Source organism: Anser brachyrhynchus (genome assembly GCF_964034855.1).
Source record: "Anser brachyrhynchus genome assembly, chromosome: 8".
NCBI classification, from domain to species: Eukaryota; Metazoa; Chordata; class Aves; order Anseriformes; family Anatidae; genus Anser; species Anser brachyrhynchus.
This window is the reverse complement of record NC_137702.1, coordinates 3,017,159-3,033,668: the sequence shown is the minus strand read 5'-3', so window position 1 is coordinate 3,033,668 and position 16,510 is coordinate 3,017,159. Positions and strand designations below refer to the sequence as shown.

General features: G+C 42.2%; 2 protein-coding genes across 12 annotated transcripts in view; one reads left to right on the top strand and one right to left on the bottom strand.

Moving 5' to 3' along the window:
• Positions 1 to 16,510, bottom strand: part of DOCK7 (dedicator of cytokinesis 7) — a 98,761-nt gene that overhangs the window by 42,474 nt on the left and 39,777 nt on the right. For all 11 annotated transcript variants that reach the window (XM_080603097.1, XM_080603095.1, XM_080603098.1 and 8 more), the window contains exons 15-16: positions 1,678 to 1,795; positions 728 to 798 (exon numbers count right to left, since the gene is read on the bottom strand). In XM_080603097.1, the coding sequence (XP_080459223.1) occupies positions 728 to 798; positions 1,678 to 1,795 (189 nt within the window). The remainder of the gene's footprint in view (positions 1 to 727; positions 799 to 1,677; positions 1,796 to 16,510) is intronic.
• Positions 1,848 to 16,496, top strand: ANGPTL3 (angiopoietin like 3). The gene is made up of 7 exons (XM_080603122.1): positions 1,848 to 7,392; positions 8,384 to 8,494; positions 9,341 to 9,458; positions 10,183 to 10,296; positions 11,409 to 11,504; positions 13,302 to 13,574; positions 14,883 to 16,496. Exons 1-7 carry the CDS (start codon positions 6,895 to 6,897, stop codon positions 15,062 to 15,064), a joined length of 1,392 nt encoding a protein of 463 aa, XP_080459248.1. The 5' UTR covers positions 1,848 to 6,894; the 3' UTR covers positions 15,065 to 16,496.

Sequence of the window (16,510 nt, the reverse complement as noted above, 5' to 3'; positions counted from 1 at the left end):
AGGAAGGAGTTATACGGACCATACAAAGAGATTAAAAGCTTCACTTTCTAATTACCAAGGACTGGAAAAACTTCCAGTGTGCATTTCCAGCGCACAAAATATGCAAGCAGCAGCCTGGTGGTTGCTGCACTGCAGTCTGTCCCACCCACACAGCCATTCTGAATTGCACTGCTCCACACAAGCAATGAACTCTTGTCACAGGCTGGAGACTGCCACAATACCCAGCCTGAAGGACACAATTCTCTCCCTGGTACAACCACAAAGACAGGCAGCATGGTAAGGCCAGACTCAGCACTCCTTACCTGAGCTGCTGTGATGCTGCTTTCAAGACTTCCAATTTGTAACTATAATCTAAAAGGCTTTAAGTACCTAATTACTCAACGCAATAATAAAACACATGCTAACAAGAGTTTATAACATAAATCATCATGCCTAACTGGAAGGTTATATTTAAAGCATCCGCTGAGTTGCGCTAAGTGCTCAGAATCATGGCCTCTGACACGATGCTCTTGATTTGTACCAGAGCACACAAAGACTCATCTCCTCGTCACCACAAAGCTCTAACAACATCAACTGACACTGCAGGCGTCGCTGTAGGTGCTATGCAGACAGTCACTGCTACATAAGTAACAATGAGACAGATTCACAGCAGTAAAACCTCTTTTGGGTGGAACCACACTATATCCATAGGGAGCCAAGTCCGTTTACAAACTGCCGTATGTTTTACCTGTTGTGGTAGACTACCGCTGTGTAAGCTTCTTTGGAAAATTCAGGACAGCTAGATTTGCCAAAGATGACCTGTAAAAAAGAAAAAAATCAACAGAAATCCCCCATAAAACCATGCCAAGAATTTGTTTCACAATCCCATTTACAGCTCCATTAACGAGTCTGTGCAGCTCTGTGCAGTTGCAACTACTTGGTACATGCTCCTTCACTTCTATGCGACATTTTACCCAGTCACTGAGGAGTTTACAATTTTAATAATCCCATTTGCACATGCACACACATACAGCTGAAGAACTGATGCATGTAACCGTCACCAGGCAGAGCCAACAAGAGATTTTCCCTGATATTTTGCAGATGCAAAAGGGCAAAAATCAGGCAGATCATGAATTCAGGAGAAATTAGAGGGAAGTAGAGAAGGGAGAGAACATCAGGAGAATCAGGTCAACGGAACTGAGATGAGGCAAACTAAGGAGAATAGAGGAAATTAACAAGTAAGTAACAACAAACTTCTCTACAGGGATTTTCATCACAAAGTCTCAAGCCACACTACAAGGAAGGGCAGTTTCACAAGAACTGTACAAGTACAGCCTAGGGGGGAGGCACCTCACACCTAAACCTTCACCAAGTGCTGATCACTTCTGGCACCAAACACAAGTATAACTATCACCTTTCATTTCTTAGGCATGGAAACAAACACACTACTCCAAGCACAGGGTGTCCGCTGCCAATATCTTGGTTTAAAACGCTAACTACTCAGTTGTTACTTTGCATACTCCATATAAACTCCCTCTATAAACACCTTGAGATATTCTGATTGTATGCTTCCTGGAACTCTGTATTTTGAAAGGTATTTTGGTGAGGTTTCTTTAACACTGGGATTTTATGGCTGTAATGTGTATCCTGTCCCCTCAGCACACAGCACTCACACTGAGCACAAAGCTCTCCCCTCACCGGCATAGCATTGCTGGGGTCCTCTCCATACATGAACTGGACTTTGACAGTGATATTCCTGGCAGATCCTTGGCGGTTGGCGAAGTTAAGGCTCTGAGGATAGACATAAAGAAGGTTCCTGCAAGAGACAAAGGCATCTCTGTGAGAATGACAGGGTTTACATCATTATTAATGCTATTATTTAACCCCCTAAAGAAACAGACTCAAAGTGAAGGGTTTGTTATTTTCCATTAGTCGGTGGTTTCTCCTGAACACAAGTGCACACCCGCACAAGTGACTTGATAATGACCTCTTCTTTTAGACATCAAAAGTCTTAAATTACGTGATATTTTGGAATTGTTCCTGTTTGTAAAGATGCTTGAAAAACATATCAAAAATTTTCAAGTGATTACACTACTTAGCAAGTTCAAGTGGAGAGAAAACATCTCAGGAGAGTGGCTGGTTTCTGCTGAATACCTTCTTTGTTGTGACCTTCTTGTTTTTTTAATTTCCTTTCATCATGATAAATTCAGGTTACACCTCTCCTGTGACAATGGACTGAACTAAATGGACGTCTGTATTCTTGTATTTTAACAGAAAGGCAATCTCTGCAATGCCTCAGAGGAGATGGTGTCTCCAATTCCACACCCCAGTACCCACTCGGTGAAAGACGGGGATCAACCAAAATTGCCAGCTGAGATGTCAGGGTTTTGGCAAATTAATCCCATCCAAGGACTTGGTTCTGACATTCTCAACTCCATTTGCTCCCTGATACCCCTGGGTGCCCCCCTCTCTGCCGCCACCACCTAAAGCTGGGCCTAAGGCCAGCTCGAAGGGCCTGAGAAGGAACCTCCTCAAGGGCAGCATGGACGCAGAGCTCCGTCAGGCTACATGGGGCCGTGTTATGGAGCCAGACTTCTTCACCCCTCCAGGCAGAGGAATATGCTTAGCTGGCACATGGGAAATTTATTCCCTTTCAAGTCCTTCATGCTGAATTAAGTTCTTGAATCCCAGCCCCGTTGGTCGCTTTGCCTAATCAATGCTCTCTTACTGTTTCAGAGGGGGCCTGTGCCGTTTTTGTGGCTCTACTAAATTACTTTGTTCTGGCATGAATACATTTGCTCCTTGATGTTCTTTTTAAAATGAAAATGGATATGAAAATTTACTCTAAAATGTACATTGCTCATAAAACTTTTATTAAGTATTATTAGTGCTTAAGAGAAGGATTTAATGTATTTGGGAAGCCTGGCTACAGGAACCCTATATTAAAGACGGTCTTGTGCTGGGGATTGATTTACGCTGGATAGCAGAGAGGAACCTAAGCCAAGCCTGCTGTTCTCCTACCAGCTCTTCTGCTCTGGCCTGGGAGAAAAGGAGTCATTTCAACAGCTCGATGAGAGAAATGCTACGACCTTGGAAGAGAATGAGAGAGCTACAAGCAGACGTTAGAGCTGACGTGACATGTCAGCCAGGGCCTCTGATGCACTCGTAACAACAAACACTGGAGGAAACACAGAGGCTGTTGCTCCCTCCGCTGCCTCTCAAGGCCCCGAAGGCTCAGAGGACGATTATCATGCACTACATGATTAGGAAGAAGCTCGTGTTGCTCAGAGGAATTCAAATGCACAGATCCCACTGTAAGGCAGTGGGGGAGGTGGGTGCTTGCTCCTCTCCAGAGAGGTTCCCGGTGGAGGTACCACGCTTTTGTTGAGCAGTTACATACAGGGAGGGGAAAAAGATCCCCCCATCTGACAGCCACTCTGAGATGCTGCCTAATCAGTTTCACCTTGTTACCCTCTTTCCTTGGAGTCATTACACTGTAAATCCTCATCTCACTACTTGTATGCACAAATATCAAAGCTCAGTAGCATCTGCAGGACACCAGAGGTGTAACACCATCCTCTGAAAACAGTGAGGGGAAGGATCTACCACAAAAATAACACTGCAGCACCAACAAACAGGTCAGGCATAGACTGACAAAATAAAAGGACCGCTAATCCTTGTGCTTCCAAGTAACAGCTACCTCCTGATGTATTCACAGATTTCCTACCAATAAAAGTTTCAGCCAGAAGCTTTAAACCCAAGGACTTGTGTCTGGAGCCTTTATTACAATGCCATGCAAAATGTATGCAAAGCTTATATTGTCTCAAACAGATCTCGGAAGTACTTTTACCTCCGGAAAATGAATGGCTGAAGTGCAAAGGCTTCCCAAGCCTTGGAAATAACGGCACCAGGCACTCTCCTAAATATTTATATAATGTGATTGTAGCCATCTTCCAAATTTCTTCATAAATGTATTAAAACATTAAGAGCTGATCCTAACTCATAAACGGGATGTCTACCCATTATTAAAATTCTCCTTCTCAGTAAATCCCAGAGACCTTTTTCTTTGCTTTATTCCTACGATAAAAATCATTTAAAGCCCACTTAAAGAGGGTCACCCAGGTGCATCAAAGATCTTTAGGACCATGTTTATTAAATACATCTTTTCTTGGCTGGGCTAACAGCTGTCAGGGACAGGATTCCCCCTTACAGTTTCCACAGCTCCCAAGTCTTATGGTTTCATCATACCAGAGGGTCTTCTTTCCCCTGTCTTCCTGAGTCCCGCTTTGCTTGTGGGCTGTGTGACTGTTGTGACATGCAAGACCTGGACGGTGGCATTTTCAAGAGCACTTAGCACTGCCTGACTTTATTGGCACTGGCATTAATACGGAAACATCTACAGCTGCATGTGCTTAGCAGCCAGTCGTGAATTTTTAACACTTGACATCAGAGCATTTAGACTGCCTTTCCCCTTCGCAAAGCAAACCTTCCCACGGGGCAGTGCCACATCTGAGCAGCGCTCGGGGACAAGCAAGATCCCCGTTTTGTACACACAAAAACACTTTGTGTGACAACAATAAACAGCTAAAGCAACAGAACACAATTTCTTTGAAACCGCATAAAACCAAAGCCACCCCAAGTATTTTCAAGTGGATTGCATAAAGTTTTTTTTATTTTTTTTTCTAACTTTTGCAGCCAGTTCTTCAAGTTTTACAGCCCCAACTCCCTGTGTCAGATGCCAAAGGCTGGACTTTGTTCCCTATTACAGAGCAGTGTCAGGCCCAGATAATAACTTTACCTAAACTTCATCTACACAAGTGACAGTCTGAGGACTTTCCCTACAGAAAATACCACTACATTGAAAGCATGTTTTATCTACCTTTTAAACACTAGAATTGTTTAAGTAGGGCTATCAGGTAAAACATTATCTCAGTCTACCATTCAAAGCAAAAACTATCAAGCGTTTCAGAGGTAAACTGTTAAGATCCCCAAGAACTTCCCACATAGGCACAATATGCGAGCAAACCAGATTCTGCACGTGTGTTTTTGTTTTTTTTGCCTTTTTTAACTCATTTAAACATCTCTTCATGTATTTCCATTGCTGTTAACAAATGAGAAAACGCTGCAAGAATGATGACTCGATGCAAACCTTTCAGGCTGATCACCACCCAATGAATAACCCTAATTGTTTTAGCAATTTTTCTAACAGATTTTTATCAGCACCGGGTAAACACAGATTTGAGAAGTTTCTTCAATAACAGCCCATAACCAGATTCCTTGTTGCCTACAGCCTTCCACTCTCAAATGAGCAATTAAGCACGTAGCTGCTCCCTACCACGTGCTACACCTGCCAGCAGCGAGCAGATGCAGCCCAGTGTCACGCAGGGGGGCTCAGCTCCTGCTTCGCAAAGGGCACCAGCAGAGAACCAGCCGGGCACTGAGTTGGCCAGAACCCCTCTTTCTGCACTTCACAAGTGCACGCCTCCAGGCTGCCTTAACGCAAGCTGTACGGAACTGGACAGAACTAGGAGGGCCGTGAGGTTATCTCTGCGCTGGTCTGTATGTATCTCAGGTCTCTTTCCAGTTCAGAAAGGATTTCTAGGCAAAAGGATTGTCCAGCTGAAATATCTGAAGAGCTGCTTAACACCACACTGCAGTTCAAACGAAGCAAAGGCTGCTCAGACAGTACAGTGAGCCAAATCATGCTGGTACAAAATATTCACCAATTAATCAGAGATCTAAAATACACTCATGTTATTTAATTATTAAGGGGGAAGGGGCAGGTTACCTGCATATTATCAACCCTTCATCACACAAGAAATTCGTCGTATGAGATAACAATTTTGAAAATAATGTTTCTATTGATGCCTTGTATTGTACACATGCATGTACATGAACAACAACAAAAAAAGTCCAGATGAGGAATTGCTAGAAGAGTCTATCAAAAACCTGAAAATCCTGCAAAGTACAGACTATATTAAGCCTGGACTGATTTTTGGATTGCTATGAGAGATTCCAGAAAGAAAAATACCTTTCACTCATACTGCACTACTCCTTGAAAAATATACATGCTTCCGTGCAGAGACCCAGTGCAGAACTGGACATTTATTTCAGAGTACCCGTAGACTTGTTTTATTCAGTGTGAATCTTAAACAGCAAGGGAAATCGTAAGGTGAGAAATGTAAGCAAGGTATTATTTATCTCACCCACCTCTGGAAAGCAGCTCTTAAAAAATAAGCTTTATATGGTGTAAATTACTGCACAAACCTTAAGACAGTAGAATCACATCCAGACAATCTCTGGACCTAATTCCCACTTTCTCACTTAATCTGAAGTAGCTGACAAGCAAATCCACTGCGGTGCGATGAGTTACATCAGAACACGGCACAAAATGAGAATCAGATTGTGTGAATCATCTGGGAATATTGTGCCCTTCCATAGCTTATCAAAGAGCTGCATAACCTGAACAGCAGCATCCAGCGCTCTTGAGCAGCGTAAACCCTTTTATAGTCCTAAGGGAATAAAAGGAATCAGACAACACAAACAAGAAGCAATTTAGGCCTTATCAAGATTATGACCCACAATTAATCTATTAAAAAAGCCTTGTGTCAAAAACACGTCATACATCATCATTAACATTTTATAGCAGCATGTCTGGCAGATGGAAAAGTTCAGAGGCAGCTTAATCAGCAACGTGCCCGGCTCTCAGGTTTCCCAGGTATCAACCTAGATTCGAGAGGGGTTACATTCGTTCAAATACACACAGTTTAATGATCAACTCGCCGGTCTGCCTCTTCTAAAATGAAGAGGAGTATATATAGATTAAATTCTTCAACCTAGAACAGCCACACAGTGAAAACTATTAGGAAAAGTCTCTGCATCCTGAACAACCAAAGCGTAACAGGAGCAGAAATCATGAAAACCATTCTTATCTTTCTATTCATTGCCCCACTCTCTCTCTCAGCTAGAGCTGAGAAAGACTTTTCTGCCCTTGATTCGGCTGCATCTCCTGAGACAAAATCAAGATTTGCCATGCTAGATGATGTACGAATCTTAGCCAACGGACTCCTCCAGCTTGGGCACGGTCTTAAAGACTTTGTGCATAAGACAAAGGGGCAGATGAATGACATTTTTCAAAAACTTTACATTTTTGATAAGTCCTTTTATGAGCTCTCACTGCAAACCAGTGAAATCAAAGAAGAAGAAGAACTACTCCGACAAACTACTGCCAGACTGCAAATCAACAACGAAGAGATAAAGAATCTCTCGCAGGAGATGAATCTGAAGATTGAAGACCTCATACAAAACAAAATCCAGCTGCAAGAGAAGGTGTGGGGACTGGAGGACAAAGTCACTAAGTTGGCCATTACCCAGCCTACAGTGCAAGAGACAAATGAAATTTCTTCACTCAAAGTAAGTAAATTTGTAAGAACCCCTGACACACAAAGCCAAAATAAATCGTAATGCTATCATTGGTAGTTATACAATAGAAGCTCATCTTTTCCCTGCACCCTCACTGGAGTTCTATTGTGTATTTTGAGAAATAAATCACTGCAATAACCATATAAGAATCAGTGTTGTAATTTGACAAGTGGTTTATTTTACAGTATAATTCCCCAGTGAAATCAGTGAGAAAATGGTGAAGTGATAAGGCTCTGTATCTTTTTCAGTTTTTGCAAATACATTTTAAAAAAAATCTGTAATTATAATGAGGAAAAAAAAATCAGGAAAATTATCTGATTACCAAGCCCAGAGCTTCTTATGTCATCAGCTCACTACAAATCAATGCACTAGGAATTGTCTGCTCAGCACAGAAGCAGGAAGTTTAAACTGACAGATATTTGTAGTGCCTGTAGGGACCATCCAGGACCAAAGAATTGTGCAGGTGTTAATAGACTTAATGCAAATACCTGGAAATATGTAGGTGGGTACAAGGTTTCCTATGGAAAAGGAAGAATTAACTGTGTTCTGTAAAAGCATGGGAGAAAACACTGGCTATTCATGTCAGAGCAGAAAGCTGAATCCTGATCTTCCAAATCCCAAGCTAATACCCTAAACACGGGGCATCATTCCTTTTTTTGTCAGTGCCATATATTTAGTTTGAATCAAGAACCAGCTTCACAGAATGTAATTGCACGTGAAAATGGAAGGAAAATAACAATAGAAGTCTATGAAGTTGCCAGTAGTTTGCCTCAAAAAAGGATCAAAAAAGGCTGGGTGTTCATTTCAAAGGCAAAGAACTTTGCACCTTTAGAGGAAAAGCAGAAAGTCCTGTGGAAAAGGCAATGTTAAATGGTTTGTGCCTCTCAGAACTGCCCCTGTGATGAGTTACTGAGGAAGTGCCCCTGTGAAGGCCTTTTGCTGCCCCTAACCACAACCCCCCTCCCTCCCTCTCTGTCCTCAGGCTTTTGTGGAGCGGCAGGACAACCATATCAAGCAGCTTCTCAAAATCGTGGAGGACCAGCACGCACAGCTCGACAAACAGCACAACCAAATCATGGAGCTGGAGGACAAGGTACAGTAACCATCGCATCTCTCTTCTCTGAATCTGTTGCCTCTCATAACGCTGAAGGAGTTAATGTCCCACCATTCATTCCGGTCAGCCGTCCCTGTTTCATATTTTGGGAGTGCAGAGGAGGCTATAAGCAATTTTGACCACAAACAGGGACCTTTTTCGATGAAAGACTGCTGTGCTGCCAGGCTGGGGGCTGTGGCTAGAGCACACAACTGAGGACGCAGCTCCAAAGCACTGTCGATCAGTACCAGGCTGCTCTATTTCCTGACTATTTTTCTTTTTTTTTATTATTATTATTATCTATCCTATTATTCTTGTTCCCTTGGTCTTCTAAGCATCATTACTTTCTATCTCCTTCTTCTTTCCCAATATTCGCTTCAACAGGGAGCCGTGTGCTGCAGCTCAACATGTGTAACCGGAACGCTGGGTATAACTGACGTGCCCATATTTAATTTATTCCTAAGAGGAGGCTATAAAGGGAAAATGCCTTTTATAAAAAGAACTGTGGGTTCTGTGCTCTTAGATGTCGGTATTATTCGTCTAAGTGATGTCACCTGAGGAAATAAGTTAAATCTGTTTGCCCATTAAGGTGTACCTCGTGAGAACTGGTCATTTACTCACCTCATGAATCCTGGGTTGTCTGAGCAGTCAAACAGCTGCCATACATACACTTGAAATCCACCAGTGTGGTTCTCAAGTTATTTTTATGTCATAAGTTGGCTATTTTAAAGGGTTATGTTCATATAAAAAAATTACTCTCTGCGTGACATTGCTCAGTTTGATACATGAACCTCATAATTTCAGAGCCATGGGAAATTAACAGTCTGTAATTACACTTCTTCCCAGCTGAACCACATAGAGCTCCAGGAACTCGCAGAGAATTCCTTCACTGGGGAGCACACAGAACCAGAGGCCACCCCCTTTTTTGTGCACAACTCCACAGCTGTAACATACAAATATGAAGGTGAGACCATATGCCTTAACCGCGACTATACAATACAGTGCTTTTAGTTTTTAGTAGACAGAGACCAAAAGCAAAATGCTTTTATGTTATATACAGTGCTGTTGGAAGGAGCTGGATTTTCTGCTTTGGAAAATGCCATAATCTGTTTAGCCACACTGTATGTATATGTGTGTCTGGGGTGGCACACAGAAACAATATCCAATAATGCCATAATCCTGGCCTCAATCTTCAGCCTCCATTCACCCCATGTAAACACATGCCGTGGCGATCCTCTCGCTGGCACTTGCTGATGCCTGTCTTAGAGAGTATGAACAGAGAACTAACTTACTTCAGCTCATTTCAGGATCTGGAAAAGCTTTCTTTAAAGCTGAGATGCATTTCTGAACTGCAGCACCGGGAACAGTATTAATTGGGAAATTTATGAGGGATGGGAAAGTCCATTTGCCAAAGCCCAGTCTTAAGCCTTACACATTTTCCACAATTATCTGAACTGAAACGTTGCCAAACTTAAATGTAGGTGGTCCAATATATATACAACTTGACAGCTGTTCTACCATGCCCAAAAGTTTGCCCATTTCATGACCTTTATTGAGATAATGACCAAAAAGATTGTTCCAGGTTTTGTGTTGGCTCTACTCAATAGAATAATTCAAGTCACAAAGCTGAATTAAAACTTACCACATCCAAAACAGGGTTTCTAATTGTCTGGTGTTTGCTTTCCTAGGTGCTGCTCCTGACTGCACTGCTCTCTACAACAGCGGCATTCAGACCAGTGGCACTTACACTATTAAGCCCAATGGGTCAGAAGCTTTTGATGTCTACTGTGAAGCAAAATTTGGTAAGACAGCTGTGCTAGCACAGTCTAATTTTCGCATAAGTAGTTTCTTATAAGCCAAAAAGCCATGTCTCATCCCAAAGTACACAAGCACTTATCATGTCATGTGTATCCTCTTCTCTTACTGTTCTGTATGTGCTTTGAGCACTTTCCTTTCTCCTAAAGTCCCCACAACACTGCCTTTTTTAAGTTACCTGCTGTTTATACTGAGGAAAGTACTTTCAGTCATGTGACATTTATTACATATATTCACACCATTAATATTCTTATTAATATGTATACAATTAATATTAAGCATATTGATATTAAAAACGTCAAGCCCCTTTAGTTATAAAGAATGAAAATGGCAATTATGAACGCCACTACATTGCAACCATGATGTAACATTTCCTAATTAAAGCAAATAGTAAACACCTTAGCAAAATTTTGTTTGACAGCGTGGATTGGTGCTTATGACTGAGATACAGCAAACTAACCCAAAGAGGTGAGTCCTGGAGACAGGATTCCTGCATCGTGTTTGGGTGAGGCTGCAGCTACAGACCAGACGCACCCAGAATCGCCACAGGCCAAATGCACAGCACCTACCCAAGCTCTATCTTTGTAAGAAACCCATTTGGCTGTTTCCTTTGCCGCTGCCCAGAGGCCACACGTAGTTTGGCCAGCTGACTGTTCCCCCGTTTTGGCACCCTGCAGTGCTGCTCCGTCCTCTCCAGCTTCCCCGTACGGCTCCTCGCCGCAGCTGGCTGGGAACACGCTGCTGCAAACGTGACAGGGCGATGGGATACGTTTGGATGTGTACACAGAGCGGCGTGGGCTTGCCCTGTGCAAAACCCTTTGCTTACATTTGTTGAAATTTGTTAAACAAGGTTGTCATGACCTGGTCAGGAGCAGGATCTCAGCCGTCCTAGCCAGCCGTGGCCTCCAACACTTCAAACCTTGTCTGGAGTTGTGCTCCCAGCAGTCAAACACCACCAGCTAAAGGCAGGCAGCAGAAGGGCAGCCACAGCAGCACCGTCTGTGTGTCAGGGGCTGGTGGACTGTTATGCTGAATTTTCTCCCCAGTACTTTAAATACTTAAGCCAGGTTTGTGACTTATTTCCTCTTTGCATTTGCAGGCACTTCCTGGACCGTAATCCAGAACCGAGTGGACGGATCACTAGATTTCAACCAAACCTGGGATGCCTATGCAAAGGGTTTTGGTGATCTCAATGGTAAAAATGCTTCTTTTGCTTTCTTTGCTTTGTCTAAATTGATTTGAGAAGCTGAATTTTCTCAGAAGGGTGTTCACATGAGAGCAGACATAACCTACAGACAAATCTAAGCAGCTTGCCTCATTAGTGGAATGCCAGAAAGTGCTTGCCAGAAAGTTTAATTTAGTAAAATTCTCCAAGACACATTTTCAAACATGTCTAGAAACTTTTGCTGAATCATGTCTGAATCAGAGCGTTCTGAATGCTATTTTAGCTATTGAGATTTTATTATTTACAGAAGTACCCCACAATGCTTTGAAGCTACACAAACACAGTATCTCACCAAGGTGCTTTCACTACTTTCTCTCAGCCCTTCTGCAACCACGTTTCCCTTAGAACCACCACCTAATTTGTCTTTTTTTTTTTTCTCTTTTTTTCCTCCAACAGCGCCTGCAGCTGCGGGTGCTCCCTTACACAACCACCTCCAGCTCCCCACGTGGTGGCCAATGTCCTCACCTGGCTGGCCAGGCTGAGGCAACACCCACATTTACCTGTTAATCATCAACCCCAAAGAAGTTTCTATCACCAAGAGCTGCCTACCAGCCTCCCTACTCAGAGCATTTTCCTTGTTTTTCTCTTACAGTGAAATGAGTCCACTTTAGTTTAGAAAGTATTTTGACTTTCTAGGCACAGCAGAGATTAAAATTTCACCATTTTAGGACAGTAGCTCACAACTGAGGTTGACTTTTACCCACATAGTTCGTTTGATCGTATTGAATGCTGTGGTTGCCCCTTTATTGGCCTCCAATTCCCATATATTAAACCAACATGAGGCCACATCTTTTCAGTGTCAGATAGAGTTTGCAGAGGATGGCATTATGCTCAGCTACGTACTGGTTGGTTCGGTGCTGCATGCTCTAAGGTGAGAAAACACCAGGCTACTGTTCCACACCTGTAAATTGTGGGGGTGTTTGACTCCTCTTGTCCTCTATTACTTTATATGCCACCTGCACGTGTGGCATTCAGATTCAGCTGTACTATTTCTACATGGGGCAATCACCTATCGTGCTCTGACACCAGTGGCTCTGATAATGAGTTACTTAATGAGTATAATTTATGAAGCAATTAATCAAGAATTATAGCAAAAGAAAAATGCTCAGGTTAAATTCACTCTGTATATAAGGGGATCGAAACCTCAGGTTAGTTTTGCAGTTCTTTTGTTAAAAAACAACGATTGCAATTAGGTTTTATGTATGTCATTTGCTTCATTTGTCACACGGTTCCAATCATGCGTGTTTTAAATGTCTTGAGCTCCCACCCAGAGTTTCACAAGAGGTGGGAGAAGCTCCAGTTCATTTATATCTCTAGCTTTTATTGATCACTAGTGTGCAATTAAGAAGAGGTAAACAAAAAGAATGTAGCAGGAGACCTCTGAAAAGATCAACAGTTCCCAAGGCTCATATTATTGATTTAATTAAAGCAATGAATAAATCCTTTTAAATACTATATTTTCACATATACCAACCACAGGTTATCTGTAAAAACAAATTCAATAGCAGGGGGAGCGATGTGGGTTTTTAGGGAAAGTTTAGCACCTTTCCCCACTAACTCTCTGCCTGGTAACTTCTGTCCCCAAATCCTCACCTCTGGCATCTCTTGATTCTCACATTGCACTGCTTACTTAAATACACGTTTTCAAATGATGATATTTTAAAGGTGAATGAGTTACCTGAGGTATGGGTTAGATATTTGAAAAACATGATAAATGTTTCTTTAAAGGCTCCATGTTCACATTATCTATTTACTATGACTTTGCAGAGGAATTCTGGCTAGGCCTGAACAAGACCTATTCCATTACTCAACAAGGGGACTACATCTTACGGATCGAGCTGCAGGACTGGAAAGATAATAAACGTTACATCGAGTACGCATTCGACCTGAAAGGCCCAGAGACAGACTACACGCTTCAGCTTTCACGGATCTCTGGGAGCATCCCCAACGCGCTGCCGGAGCAGACAGAGCTGCGGTTCTCAACTGCAGACCATGACATGGCCGTAATAAACAACTTCAACTGCCCAGAAAACTATCTAGGTATCAGTATGCCGGCCGGGTACGCTGAAATGGCCCTCTCCTTGTTAAGTGAAGGATGGTAGCATGCTTTAGTGGGTGGTTACCGGTATTTGCTTGACTTTAGAAACATAAAGGGAGGGTAGCAGCATCTTTGTCGTTGCAGGAAAGAACAGATGTTTTTTGTTGAGTCCTACAACGAGGCATCATCTTTCTGTTTTATAGAAGGCAAAACTAAAGCATGGTGAGGCTGTGTAAATGACCAGCATTAGAAACAGAACTAGCAGCATCAGCTGAAACAAACTCTTGGGCAGAGATTCTGAGCTCTAAAGTAAAGGGCAGGCCCTCCTCCAAGGCCTGTTCTGGGAGGGCAGCCTAGGTTGGATTGTTTCATCCCCTCTTGCAAAAAAAAAAAAGAGAAGAAAAACTGACTCTTGGCTCCATTTTGACTACAAGCCAAAAGTTCAGAATGATGGTGAGTTTCCATTCAAAGACAGATTTTAGCTGTTTGTCAACAGTATATGCTACAATCACTCTCAAAAGAGGAAGAAAGAAGCGAGGCTGAGGACATTTCTCCTTAATGATAATGTGATTAAAGGGTTCCTACATTCTTTGATTTTAATGAAGCTTTTATGTTTTGCCACTTTATAGCAAAAAGCAAACAATGCAAAAAGCAATTAATCATTAAACTACAGGATACAGAACTGCCCGCCAGGCACCTACTTAGTGCAGCAAACATTTTGTACATGTCATTCTCAGCTTGAATACTGTTATGTCTGAAACAATGCTGAGCATGTTACACAGCTCTAACGACCACAAAGCAGATGGGCAATGACTTCCAAAGTGCTAGACTTTCATATTTAGCACAATAGTCATGGCCAGGCCTTTGCCAGCAGAACTGAGCTTACAATTCAAGCTCATGGTTAAGGACATGGCCAATAAAAAAAAATTAACTGTTTAAAAAAGGCTCTTCAGCCTCCAGATGCAGAGATTTACCTGTTTCTACTTGAGAAAAGCATCAGGAAATCAGGAAGTCTGTTGGGCAGGGTCTCAGGAAACGTGAAAGTGTGGAGGTAACCTCCCAAGTGTCCCAATTCAGTGGCAGCATTTGTGCATGCCGTTTTCTGTGCAGCACCACTTTTATGTGAAGCTGACAGTAACAGGTAGCACAACATTTCTGTGGTGGCCTTCAAGTGGCAAGTGCAAGTGGGTTTATGTGCAAGCAACATTTCATTTGGGTATAGTGGGTGATTGTCACTTTTGCCAGAAATGGCCTAAAAGAGATTTGTGTTGCAAATAGGGTACAACTGACATTACAATCTTTTTCCTTAGGAGGCTGGTGGCACAGTGAATGCGAGGAAACCAATCTTAATGGGAAATACGTCGCTCCAAGGTCAAAAGGAAGACTAGACAGAAGAAAAGGCTTATACTGGAAGCCTAAGAAAGGAAGATACTACTTGCTCAAGTCAACCAAAATAATGATACACCCGACAGATCTAAAGAGCTTTGACTGAATGCTTAACCTGACGCACGTGAAGTCAGAACATATACACCGAACACTGCTACATCAGAGAAATTCATGTTATGTTTAGTAACAGGTGCATATCCAAATCCATACACTGTATGGTGTATTCTCCAATGACATAAACCCTGAGGCATATGTGATGGTCTTACCATATGTTTGGTGAGTATTCTCCTTCACCCTAGCCCAAATGTCAACTTGCTATAAATTAAGTAGAGTTTTACCTCCCCAGGATCAAACCCTAATGCCCAGGAATCGGCTGCCTGTTCACGTATTAGATAATATTGCTTGGGGGAAAGGGTTTTCAGGCTGTTGCATTTGTCTCTGGGTTGTGTAGGAGGGAACAGGAAAAGTGCTTCAGCAAATATAAAGGGCTGGCAAAATGCTACAGAAGACATTTAGGTGTTAATTTGTAGGAAAAAGAAAAAATTCTGTTTCATAAAGTGACTGATTTGTTGTTTGGTTCATGTTATTGTTGTGGAATGTTTCTGTGGGCAAACAAAAGATGAGTAACTCCCCATTTTAGGGACTTGCGTATTTCCAAACAAACTTTCAGTGGTGTAGGTCAGGCTGATCTATGCTGAAGCACTGTACTCACGCAGCTGTGGATGTGTACACACACATCAAGTAAGCTGGAGCACAGACCTAATCTTTCAGATATCACACTTCAAAGAATAGCTTAAGAACCATGTTTACAAACTGAAACTTAAGGGCTAAGCTTCAAAGCTTTCTGAAATGAGTAAGAGATGGTTTCTTCTCATCTGGAAAGGATTTAGTCCCATCCCTTTGTGACCTTTTAGTATAGCTCACTGAGAAATGAAATGAAAGACCAAGTGAGCACATGACCAAACATCTTTCAAATAGAGACCAGCTGAGTAACCTGTGCCTGGGGGTAACTCCAATGGAGTCAATGGTGCCATCCAATGAACCCCATAGGCAAAACCCATGCGACAGTGCTGGTCCTGCTCTTGAGGACACATTCACATTTGGTTAACTTCAGCTGCAGAAGGCAGCCTCCGAGGCAGTAGGACTGTTGATGTGCTTGCAGGTGGCTTGCTGCAGAAGTGTTTGTTGACAGAGACACCAATTCTGCAGTTATATTGAGTCATATTGACTTGTATATTTTATATAACCCTTGTACAGTACAGATTTTTTATCTCCACATTTGCAACCATACAAAAGTGGTCTTAACTTGTAATTTGTCAGAGTGAAACAACTATGAATAGAATATGCTAATCACAAAGAAACTGCAAAAAATACTGTTACTTCTTATGGATTTATCGCAAAGAAGAGAATACATAGTGCTGCTTATTTGTACTGATGTATTTTGTGCTGCTTAATTCCCTGTCTAACCTCTACCACAAATAAATAAATAAATCTTCTGAAAAGACATGAGATGTGGAACTTGAATAAACTCTTTCTTGTAAGCTTTGTTTTC